At 56.7% G+C, this 11,260-nt stretch overlaps 2 protein-coding genes across 4 annotated transcripts; one reads left to right on the top strand and one right to left on the bottom strand.

Annotated features, from left to right (window-relative positions):
• Positions 1-29: 29 nt before the first annotated feature.
• Positions 30-3,178, bottom strand: TRIR (telomerase RNA component interacting RNase). Of its 2 annotated transcripts, XM_004277470.3 has the most exons (3): positions 2,747-3,150; positions 773-850; positions 30-467 (listed from the first exon to the last, which is right to left on the bottom strand). In XM_004277470.3, exons 1-3 carry the CDS (start codon positions 3,095-3,097, stop codon positions 360-362), a joined length of 537 nt encoding a protein of 178 aa, XP_004277518.1. In that variant the 5' UTR covers positions 3,098-3,150; the 3' UTR covers positions 30-359. The 2 variants fall into 2 exon arrangements, with proteins under 2 accessions (XP_004277518.1, XP_033257218.1); XM_033401327.2 differs by lacking the exon at positions 30-467 and having other exon boundaries at positions 774-850; positions 2,770-3,178.
• A 1,009-nt stretch (positions 3,179-4,187) lies between these two features.
• GET3 (guided entry of tail-anchored proteins factor 3, ATPase) lies at positions 4,188-10,773 on the top strand. 2 transcript variants are annotated; one of them, XM_033401325.2, is made up of 7 exons: positions 4,188-4,778; positions 5,590-5,737; positions 8,481-8,629; positions 8,722-8,872; positions 9,620-9,727; positions 9,819-10,016; positions 10,136-10,622. In XM_033401325.2, the coding sequence occupies exons 1-7, from the start codon at positions 4,618-4,620 to the stop codon at positions 10,193-10,195; spliced, it is 975 nt and encodes a 324-aa protein (XP_033257216.1). In that variant the 5' UTR covers positions 4,188-4,617; the 3' UTR covers positions 10,196-10,622. The 2 variants fall into 2 exon arrangements, with proteins under 2 accessions (XP_033257216.1, XP_004277517.1); XM_004277469.3 differs by having other exon boundaries at positions 4,233-4,778; positions 10,431-10,773.
• The last annotated feature ends 487 nt before the right edge of the window (positions 10,774-11,260 follow it).

Below are 11,260 nucleotides of genomic sequence, written 5' to 3'. Positions count from 1 at the left end.
CAGCAAAGAAGGCAAACCAAGCACACAGCTCCAGCACTAGGTCAAGTTCTTTACTTCCCAGAAGTGATGGCTAAAGGGAGGGAGGAGAGGATGAGAAGAGGAAGACAGAAAGAGCCAGAGAGAGGGAGGAGCTGGGAAGACAGGGGACAGTAAACCACTGTTCTATGAAGTCTCAGGAGACAAGTGCTCAAGGTAAAAAAGAGTCCTGGAGAATCGTCCGCAGCTGCGGCAGCTGCAGGAAGCATCTCGGTTTCCTTCTGTATATAAGTCCTTGGGGGAAAAAGGCTGCCGCGCTGCCGCTGCATTAAATAGTTATGTACATCGCAGAGTCCCAGGCCGTGGGCAGGCAGGGAGGGGGGTCATTTCACCAGGGGCCGAGTTTTATCATCATCGCCGCACTGGTGGGCTTTGTACTTTTTCACCTCTGCCATGTACTTGGCCCATGCATCACCTTTACTTGTTAATACCTGTTGGGGGGAGGGGAGGGACACACGGGGGTTGGGAAGGAGATGCCAAGGAGGCCAGGAACCAGGGTCAGGACTGTCCTGAGACAGCTGACCCACCCACAGAGTCACCGCAAAGGTCTTGGGTGTGAGGTAAAGATATGGAGAATCAAGTTATCTGGGAACTTTGTTGAAAGCCCTCCTCCCCCACCCAGTACACCCATCCAAGGGCTAGATACTGAGGAGGGAGGGACAGGGCACCTGGGCCAGGAACTGAGGCTGGAAGGAAAAGGCAACGTGGGCAGCCCCCCCACACCCAGCCTGCTCACCTCATCCTCCGTCTTCTGCTTCTTGGCTACTATTCCCGTCTTGAGGGCTAGTTTGTTCCCGCCTCTGCGCTTGCCCACCTGGGTGAAGGGACAGAAGACTGCAACGGTTACAGGAGCCGGGGCCCGCCCTTGGCGGCGCTGAGGCCCACTACACCTTCCTAGCCCGGCCCGGTGGCCCGTCCCGACGCCGCGCCCAGCTCCACCAGCCGGCCGACCTGCGCAGCAATCAGAGAGGAGCACACGCGACTCAGCGCCTGCCCTGGGCCCATGATGCCCAGGCAGTCCTGGGCCCCCAGGCTGCCCTCCCAGGGAGAGAAAAGAATTCCCACATCGGTGGGGACGAGCACTGTCCTCACCCTCCCCTAGTAGAAACCACACAGACAGCAACAGTTCCCTTTATTGAGCACTTACTGTATGCTAAGCCCTGTGCCAAGTGCTTTGGATATACTATCTCCTTCCACTTTCACAGTCACCTTACGATGAAGGTTACCATCCCCATTGTAAAGATGACGAAACATCTCTGAAAAGGAGAAGCCTGTACCATGGATCATGCCAACAGCAAACAGTGGAGCTGGATTCTGGGTCAGGTGTGTCTAGGCCAGAGCAGCATTCTTAACCACCAAGCGACACTGTTCCCCTACACGTAACCGGGCCTGGCCTCTTTGCAGGTGCTCCTGCAAACGGCCCCTTGATGAACAAATGAAACAGGCAGCGACAACTACTGCTATTCTCACTCACAGAGGGGCACTCGGCCTCCACCCAGTTCTCACACCAGCCCAGGTCCTGCCACTTCCCCTTCCTCAAACATAAGTCTTACTCTGAACTTTCATCCTGGTCTTCTGTTTTCTCCCACACACTTGAGGGTTTCTTGTGCCCCAGGGGCTGCAACAGGCTTTACAGACATCCCATCCCTATCCCTCAGCCAGGCATTAAGTGACCTGCGCTGTTGGGACTATTCTCACACTCATTTTTGACGGATGAAGAAACTTGACCCCCAGTTCGTTACTCTCACACCACACTTTTTTCTCCATACCACAGGAACTTGCTCTCAACACCAGAGACAAAGCAAGCTCAGAGTTGACAATCAAGGTAGGTACCATTTCTGTGGCCTAGAGTTTCTCAATCGCATATACTAGTGACATTTTGAACTGGATCATTTTTGTTCGGGAGGGGGAGACAGTTGTTCTGCGCATTGTAGGATGTTGAGCACCATTCCTGCCCTCTACTCATAAATGTCAATAGCACTCCCTCCCCCAGTTCTGACAACCAAAATATCTCCAGACTTTGGCAAATGTGGGGATGAGGTGAGGGGAATCGTCCCCAGTTGAGAACCACTGGTTTAGCCCTTCCTATAAGAAAGGCCCAGTGCTAATCACATCAGAAGATGTGATGATGCCCATTTTTACAAGCAGGGAAAATGAGGTTAGACCAGATCAGATGCCCCAGGAAAGCAGAGATGCCTGTCATAATCAACACAGCATACCCATCACCTAGCACACTGCCCAGCACAAGGTAAGGTGCTCAATAAATGGACACTGGACGAATGAGACTCAGGGAACTCAAGCAAATCTGCTAGGGTCACACAGTAAGCAGTCTGAGTCTCTCATCCACACAGCTCAGAGTCCAGACTTGACTATGCCCCCCATCCCCATAGTGGGAGATGGTCCCAGTATCCAAAGTTCGGGATTCCACTCAAACAGGAATCCTGGTATCCTGGTTTCCCCATCCTCGGAGCGCTGTTTCCAATGGAATTCCCCCCAACTCCCAGTTCTTGCGGGCATACTGCGGGGGTCCCCACCTCCGCCCCCAGACCTCTCTCGTCGAGAATCCAGTTTCCGAATCCTCAGCGGGTGACCCGGACGGCTCCCTCATCGGGGTCGGAGGGTGGACCTGGATCCCGCTCCCCTTTCTCGAGCCCGATTCCCCCTGCCAAGGAAGGCCCTGGTGCCCGCCCCCACCCCCGCGGCTCCTTACGAAGCTGAGCGTGGGGCCCGGGCCGCCCTTCCTCTTCGGATCCCCGGGACCCGCGGCGGCGGCGGTGGCCGGCTGGTCGGGTCGCTGCGGGCCCGGGGGCGGCTCTTCCTGCCGCTGCCGCTGCTCCTCCTCCATCTTCCGCTTGAACAGCTCCAGGAAGCTGCCGTCGTTGGCGAACAAGTTCACGCCGCCCGACACCGGGCTCGAACCCGCGCCCGACACTTCATCATCCCCGCTCTCGGGCGACGTCCCGGGCCCGGACTCAGCCCATCGGCTCCCGCCGCCGCCGCCGCCCGCGGGGCCCGGCGCCTCCCGGCCCGGAGGTTCCGCCCGTCTCCCTCGGGCAGCCATTTTGTCGCCAGGTACCTCGCAAAGGATTCCGGGAAGGCCGCTCCGGGCCCGCGCTTGGCGCCAGACTTGCCTCGTCCCGGGCAATGCATGCCGGGAAGACCGGTCTGGCCCTCAGGCATCCGCAGTGGAGGCGGGGCATGAGGGGCGCGGTGAATGAGGAGTAAGGTTTGACGCTACGCGCCGGCGGGCAGACGCCCCGCCCCGCCCCGCCCCCGCCTCCGCCCCGCGGATGGTTAATAGCCCTGCTAGACTCCCGCAGGCGTTACGCAGAGATGGTCTCTTCCGGAATGAGACTATTGTCTGCGCCTGGGGCTGTAGCGGGCTCTCGGAGTGAGGTTCCCGCTTGGGACTTAGGGGCGTATTAGCTTTTCGGGGCTAGAATCCACTTCTGGCACCAGGGATAATCTCAGTGAGGGGTGGGACCTCGCCTGAGGCTGTGTGCTCAGCTGACATCTCGGAAGCTGGGTCCCTAACTAGGACTAACTGGAGGGCATATCTAGCCTGGGCCCCCAGAATAGAAATAGGGGTGTCTCTGGATTGGGTACCTGTCTCTGGGGTGGAGCTTTTATTTGGGAATAGAGACACAGCTGACTCCAAGGAGCGGGGATCCCCATTTGAACGTCAGGGTATTATTTTATGTGCTAGAGTACTCATGAAACCGCGGATATTTCTAGGCTGGAGTCTCCACCTAAGAGTATCCGCTAAGGGCCTGGGACCCAGCCTGTATTCCTGCCCAGGGCAGAGTTTCAGAGAATTGGCTGAACTGGAGTTTCCCCTCGGACAGAGAGCAAACTGGAAGGAGGTTTTCGGGAACAGGGTCCCTTCTACGACAAGGAGCGCAGTTGCAAGTGTTGTCCCTGCCCTGTCCTGTCCTGCATGGGGGCTCAGGGCTCACTGGACAAGGATCTGCGGACCTCGCCCACAGCAGCCCCGGGACCATCTCCAGCCAACTAATCGGTTCGTTTATGATTGGTTTGCGTCAGGAGCCCGGTGGTTCCCAGCCAATTGAATAACAGAAGAGACGGGCCTGAGGCGGTGTTGGAACCCAGGTTGGAGAATAGGGGGGGAATGATCGACATGAAGTTGAGCCTATGGGGTCAGGTCAGGGTGGACCTCGGATCTAACTTCTTCAAAAAGGTATGCAGTGGGTGTTTGGCCGGTTGCTAAGGAGAGGTTGGCGGCTACCGGGACCTGAGAGTGATTGGTAAAAGTAAGAAAAGATGTAGCCAATGAAAGGAGTGCTGCAAGACTTAGGGGCCAATCAGTAAAGGGGAGTAACCTGGGATGTACCAACATGTTAATTAGGAAGGGGGAGTCTTTGAAGAAAATATAGACAAGAGGCTGACAAGCTGAACCTTGGAAGGGGAAGACGTTGGAAATATAGCTTCTATTAGCTCCTAAGAGTTAGGCCATGAGAAAATTGGTTCAATCTTCTAGCCTTGATGGGGTTGTGATAGGAAATTTCCCCTGTAGGTGCTTTGCATGGTGCGCTCCGCTTGATCACGTGAGCCGTTTCCAAGATGGCGGCAGGGGTGGCCGGGTGGGGGGTTGAGGCAGAGGAGTTCGAAGATGCCCCTGATGTGGAGCCGCTGGAGCCCACGCTTAGCAACATTATCGAGCAGCGCAGCCTTAAGTGGATCTTCGTCGGGGGCAAGGGTGGTGTTGGAAAGACCACCTGCAGGTAAGGAGGCTGCGGTGGTGGCCGGGAAAACGGGTGGGATGTACCACAGGGCGAAGGGGAGGCCAAGGACCGGGTCTTCCACCACCAGCCGGGCAGGAGGGCTGGGCTGGGGCCTTCTGGGTTGTACTCTTCGGAAGTTATCGGGAGCAAATGGAAGCTACCTCCTGAATGCAGGCCTGTTCAAGGGCTGAACCACATTGGATCCAGCGCACGGGAGCCTGGAGAGCGTTTAAATGTCCCAATCAGCTAGACTGTACCAGAGTGAGCCCAGAGTAGGGGGAGGGGCACCGGGGCGAACTATCCTAGTCTGGTGAACCTTGCCATTCTATGCCCACGTGGGGGTGGGGGTGGAAGGCGGGAGAGAGGGCACATGATCAGACTACCCATTCAGCTGGGAAGAGGGGGAGGGGTCCCCGGGGCAAATTACCCTGGACAAGTGGACTGAACTATCGAATTTAGCAGGAGGTGCAAAGGACCCCTTAGTTTAGAGTTGAGGGAGGGGACACGGGGTCGAGTTGGCTGGATAGCTGGACCATGTTACTTTGTGCCAGCAAGGAAGCAGGCATCAGGCGGGACGGACACATTCAGCTGAACCTTACCACTATATAGCCAGCTGGAGGGCTCAGTAGGTGAGGTCTGATAGGGTCCCTCTGCAGGGATTGAGGCTTGATCCCACAGTCATCCGTACTCTTCTCTCAAGGCCCTTGCTGATCCAGGTCCCCTGCTCCTGGGATCCTTCTTCTCCCCATGCAGACCTAAGGAGCAGAGCCTAACCCTTCACTTCCCACCTTTTGGCCTTTCCCTTGCCCAGCTGCAGCTTAGCAGTCCAGCTATCCAAGGGGCGGGAGAGTGTTCTGATCATCTCCACTGACCCAGCCCACAATATCTCCGATGCATTTGACCAGAAGTTCTCCAAGGTGCCTACCAAGGTCAAAGGCTATGACAACCTCTTCGCCATGGTGAGTGCAGCAGGGCTTAGCCCCACCCCCCCGCCCCAACTCTGGCAAAGTCACCTTCAGGCCTTTCCTGTGAATACCCACCATCAGTTACCATGTCCTGCCCATTCTCCATCCTCTGTCTCTCCACTTTCACTCCTTCTTCAGCATACCCACAGGGGAACGAGTGAGGAACGTTTGTGGAGCAGAAAGGAAGCCAGAGTGACTGGCGCTTAGTGAGCAAGGGAAGGGAGGGAGACATCAATCAGGACCACATGGTGTAGGACCTTGCAGCCCACTGAGATCAGTTCAGCTTTGTTTCCAAGTTAATGGGAAGCTGTTTGTTTTAAGCAGAGTAATGTCATGGCCAAATTTGTTTTCCAGAAAGTTCCCTGTAGCTCTTATGCAGAAATTGGATTGTAAGTCAAGGATGGAAACAAGGAGACTGGGACAGTGACCAGGCTAGGAATGATGGCAGCCCAAAATTGGGAGGAGGGGTGAGAAGTGGTCAAATTTGGGATGTATTTTGGAATTAAAGCAATTTAACTGCTTGTTTGTAATGGGTGAGAGAAAAAAATGAATTAAGCATAAGTACATGTCTTGGTTATCTCCCTGGGCAGCTGAGGTGGGGAAGACTGGGAGAGGAGCAGGTTTAGAAGACCAAACGTCAGGAATTTTATTTGGCCACAGTGAGACCAAGGTGCCCACTGGTCATCCAAGTGGAGACATCGGGACAGCAGCTTAGTTATGTGAACCTAGAGCTCAGAGGAGGTTGGCATTGATTTGAGAGTCATTGTCCCAAGGGTGGTATTTAAAGCTGTGTGAGTGGAGGAGCACGTGAAAGAATAGAGAGGCCCAGAAACAACCCCGGGGGCACATCAGCATTTAGGGTCCAGCAGAGGAGGAGGAAGAACCATTGAAAGAGGCCGAGAAGGAGCCACAGGTGAGGTGGGAGGAAAGCCAGAGAGTGTGGGCTCCTAAGCTCCAGGAGGACAAAGGGACTAGGGCAGAAAGGTTGTTGGCTCTAGCAGGCACATGAGTTTTAAGCAGATCACCCTGGGAATGGGGGCAGAAGCCTGCCTGGAATGGGTGAGCTGAGGTGGACACAATGATCACCATGATGGGAGCAGAGAAATGAGCATGGCCATCCCTGGAGGGAGAAGGGAATGAGGGTTAAGGAAGGCTTTTCTGAGGAAGGAGATGCTAGAGCATGTTTGTTTGCTGCTGCACATGCTTCAGGGAATTCCTCGGTGGTCCAGTGGTTAGGACCCTGGGCTGTCACTGCCAAGGGCCCAGGTTCAACCCCTGGTCAGGGAACTTAAGATCCCACAAGCTGCGCGGTGCAGCCGAGGGGGTGGGGGGAAGCTTCAACTGGGAGGGACAAGTGATATTGCAGGAAGGAGTGAGGATGCCGGCTGAGGACGGGCCTCAGGCAGGTGTGAGCTCACTCCAGCGCACAGACCCAGGACTTGGGCTCTGCCAGGACCAGGGGCTTAGAAGGAATGTGGGGGGACTGGGGCGTTTCCTGGGAGGAAATGAGGGTGTAGGCAGCCAGTGGCTTCGCTTTCTCATTGAGACACAGGCGAGGCACAGGCCTCAGCAGAGGGTGAGGGACACACGGGCCAGAAGGGGTTTGAGCAGGGAGAAGATATGGCATTAACATTCCCATGGGTGGATTTTCTGGCTCGTCGAGTGCCTGTTGGAGACTTGTGATCAGGAATGGGGAGCAAGGTTGAGTTCTTCGTCTCCGATGTTCCCCTGATGTTCACCTTGGTGTAGCCATGCCAGCGAGCTGTGAATAAACAGGATGGGGCTTTTGCCAACCACAGAGGGAGAAGGGAGTGTTTGCAGAGGCACCTTGTGGAGACTGGGCTGGATAAGAGTGCCGCCCAAGAGGGACACTGACGGTGAAAAAGCGGGCAGAGGTGCGGGGATGAGGTGGCCCAGGAAGGTCTAGAATAACAGGAAGTGAGAAGGCTGGGGTCAGAGAGTGGCCTGGTGACTAGGAACAACCCATCAAGGGTGTGACTGTGGGGGGGTGATGTGTGGACAAGCTCCCTGCAGGGAAATGACCTCTGAGGCCAGGGAGTGGAGGGCTTCGCCACAGGAAACATGAATTCAAGTAGAAGAGGTGACAGGCGGGAGATAGAGAGGCAATGAGTGCAGGACGGGCCAGGGACCCCAGGCTTGGTCATCCCCTTCATGGAATCTGCATCCATGTTGAGGACCTACTCTGTGCCAGACACTTCCAGGCACTGGGGACACAGCAGTAAACAAGACAGAAAAACCCCTGCCCTTGTGGGGCCAGCATTCTGGTTGGGGAGACAGGCGAAAAACATGCTAAGTAAACCATGTGAGGAGAGGCCAGATGTTAAGAAGAAAGGAAGGCAGGGCAGAGGGGGGTAGGGCTGCACTGTTAGATTGGGCGGTCAGGGATGACTCATGTTAGAGGAATGATCTGGAAGAGGCCACAGGCCCGGGTGGGGGAACAGCCCGTGAGAAGGCACTGCAACGCACTCTGGCTTCCCTCTGGGACACTGAGCACAGTTGGCGATTTTCCATCTGCTTGTGAAAGACTTTAACAATCTGTGCCACCACCCGAGACCTTAAGCACCTAAGGGAAGGGCCAGGGCACCTCAGAGGTCTCCCCAGCTGTGACCTGGTGAAGGGCTGTGCTCAGGGCACCCCACAGGCTCCCTCGGGCTCCGTGCCCAGGTGGGAAGGCTCCAGCAACAGCAGCCTGAGTCTTGACCCTCTCGGCCCCCAGGAGATTGACCCCAGCCTGGGTGTGGCGGAGCTGCCGGACGAGTTCTTTGAGGAGGACAACATGCTGAGCATGGGCAAGAAGATGATGCAGGAAGCCATGAGCGCCTTCCCAGGCATCGATGAGGCCATGAGCTATGCAGAGGTCATGAGGTCAGGCCCGGCGGGGACTCTGGGTGCCCGGTGCTGCCTGGGGCTAGGGTGGAAGAGGGGGCAGAGCGGGCCTGATCCTCATCTCCCCACAGGCTGGTGAAGGGCATGAACTTCTCGGTGGTGGTGTTCGACACAGCGCCCACAGGCCACACGCTAAGACTGCTCAACTTCCCCACCATCGTCGAGCGGGGACTAGGCCGCCTCATGCAGATCAAGAACCAGATCAGCCCCTTCATCTCACAGGCAGGCAGAGCCCCAGGGCATCCAGGAGTCCCCTGAATCAGAGTGGGCCCCCGGACCCCAAGATGTGCAGAAAGAAAGGCATTTCCCACATATGCTCTCAGTCAGCGCTTCCCAATGGATGGGATGGATCTTCACTGCGGGGGAACCGTCCCCCCTACTCCACAGCACCCAGTGTCCCTGCCTCCACCCGCTGAGTGCCCCAGACAGAGCTTGAAAGCACATATCCCAGAGCCAGATGGCCCGGGTTCAAACGCTTTGCACTCTGGTGTGACACAGCTGTGTGACCTCCAGTCACTTCCCCTCTCTGGGCCTTATCTGTCAAATGGAGAGCATGCGAATCCCCCCATGGGTTACTATTAGCACAACATGACAACCCTGATGCCGTCACACTTTTGCACGCCACTGACACCTCCTTGGTTGTGTGTGGTCCCCCGGCGGGGACCTGTGCCTCAGTCACATTTGTGGGGCCCTTACTGTGTGCCAGACACCGTTCCAAGCACGTGACATGTCATACAGCACAACAGCTCTACACATGAGGAAACTGAGGCTCTGGGAGGTCAAGCTAACCTGGCCACAGTCCCGCAGAAATGGCAGAGCTAGGGTTGGACCCCTGCGATCTGCTCAAGGGCCCACACCTTTAACCACTGGGAGGTGTCAGGAGTCGTCCCCCGGGTATCTAGTGAGCCCAACCCAGGGAGTATAATGTGCCCCAGGTAAACCATGATCCCTCTCACATCGTCCCCACAGATGTGCAACATGCTGGGCCTCGGGGACATGAACGCAGACCAGCTGGCCTCCAAGCTGGAGGAGACGCTGCCTGTCATCCGCTCCGTCAGTGAGCAGTTCAAGGACCCTGTGAGTTGCGGTCCAGGCGGGCGGCGAGAAGCTCAGGGGAAAGAGACAGGGCTGAAATCTGCCCCTCCCTGTCCTGTCTTGGATCCTGCAGGAGCAAACCACCTTCATCTGTGTGTGCATTGCTGAGTTCCTGTCCCTGTATGAAACGGAGCGGCTGATCCAGGAGCTGGCCAAGTGCAAGATCGACACGCACAACATCATTGTCAACCAACTCGTCTTCCCTGATCCCGAGAAGCCCTGCAAGATGTGTGAGGCCCGCCACAAGATCCAGGCCAAGTACCTGGACCAGGTGCGCACACCCACCCTCCCGCCCAGCCCTCGTAGCTCTGACCCTGGAAGCTGGGGTCCGTCCCAGCCCAGCCAAGGCACTGCTGACCTTTTACTGTATTCTCTGACCTTTTGCTCCAGCCCACCTTCTGTTCCTCGCCCCAACCCCCTGCCCTTCACCCACTGCTTCAGACCTTCTGATTCTGGCCTTCATAGACTGGCTGGCCTGGCCTAGATACCTCTCACCCTGGGGAGTGGGAGGTCCAGCCCAGTGGTCTCTGACCTCACTGGCGCCACTCCCACCTATGTCCCTGTGAAGCCCTTGCTCATATTCTCTCCCTGACTCTGGGAGACCCTTAGCCTGACCCTTTACGTTGATCACATTCTGTCCCTGCCCTGTGGCCCTGCTGCCTTCTGCCCTCTACCCCTGCCGCAGATGGAGGACCTATATGAAGACTTCCACATTGTGAAGCTGCCACTGCTGCCCCATGAGGTTCGGGGGGCGGACAAGGTCAACACCTTCTCTGCTCTTCTCCTGGAGCCCTACAAGCCCCCCAGTGCCCAGTAGCACCACCACCAGCCCCAGCTGCTGCCATTTCACACTCAGCCGCCACCCACCGGGGCAGAGTTTGCACAAAGTTCCCCCATAATACAGGGGAACCACTTGGGGGAAGGGAGGCGGGGAGGGGGTCTTTTCCCCCTGGTGGGGCTGGGGGAGCTGTAGCTGCCCCCGCACCTCTCCCCGCCTCTCCTCCCTCAATAAAATGATCTTAAACTACTGTGGATGTTGACATGGTGGGGTTGGGGCCTAGTACCTCCATGTACAGTTGCAAAGGTTGTACACTGCACAAAGATGTCACATCCGGAGAGGCATAGATGTATGTTTAGGTCCCTCACAACAGAGACCTAATAGAGATGTGTGTTTATTGTGGTAATTTTGGAAGGAGGGTTCTTCTGTAAAGGGGTGCCTTTTTCTAGCTCTATATGGGTAAGGGTGTCCTCTGGGGCTGTAAAGCCTGGAGTAGAAGAAAGGGGCATCTGCCCACTTCCTTCAAGGCTCAGAGCGTGGGAACGGGGAGGCCCCTTGGCCAGCTCCAGGCTGGTGGGGAGCGGATTAGGTCGGCAGCGGGCCCAGCACTGCCTGCTGTTTGGTTTGGGAATTAGTGGGCACCCTGGGCAGAGGCTGGGCCTGCCAGACTGCGGATTAACAGTTTCCACCCCCACCTCCCAATTCCTGTTACATGGAATGGCCTCAGCCCCTCCCAG

Source organism: Orcinus orca, chromosome 3, assembly GCF_937001465.1.
Source record: "Orcinus orca chromosome 3, mOrcOrc1.1, whole genome shotgun sequence".
NCBI classification, from domain to species: Eukaryota; Metazoa; Chordata; class Mammalia; order Artiodactyla; family Delphinidae; genus Orcinus; species Orcinus orca.
The sequence above is the reverse complement of the archived record's forward strand: the minus strand, read 5'-3'. Positions and strand labels throughout refer to the sequence as shown.

Coding starts and splice junctions, on each gene's coding strand:
- TRIR (XM_004277470.3), bottom strand. CDS start 3,097: ATGGCTGCCCGAGGGAGACGGGCGGAACCTCCGGGCCGGGAGGCGCCG. Junction 851..2,746: donor CGGGCCCCACGCTCAGCTTC/GTAAGGAGCCGC, acceptor CCCTTCACCCAG/GTGGGCAAGCGCAGAGGCGG. Junction 468..772: donor AGCAGAAGACGGAGGATGAG/GTGAGCAGGCTG, acceptor TCCCCCCAACAG/GTATTAACAAGTAAAGGTGA.
- GET3 (XM_004277469.3), top strand. CDS start 4,618: ATGGCGGCAGGGGTGGCCGGGTGGGGGGTTGAGGCAGAGGAGTTCGAA. Junction 8,630..8,721: donor AGCTATGCAGAGGTCATGAG/GTCAGGCCCGGC, acceptor ATCTCCCCACAG/GCTGGTGAAGGGCATGAACT. Junction 10,017..10,430: donor AGGCCAAGTACCTGGACCAG/GTGCGCACACCC, acceptor CCCCTGCCGCAG/ATGGAGGACCTATATGAAGA.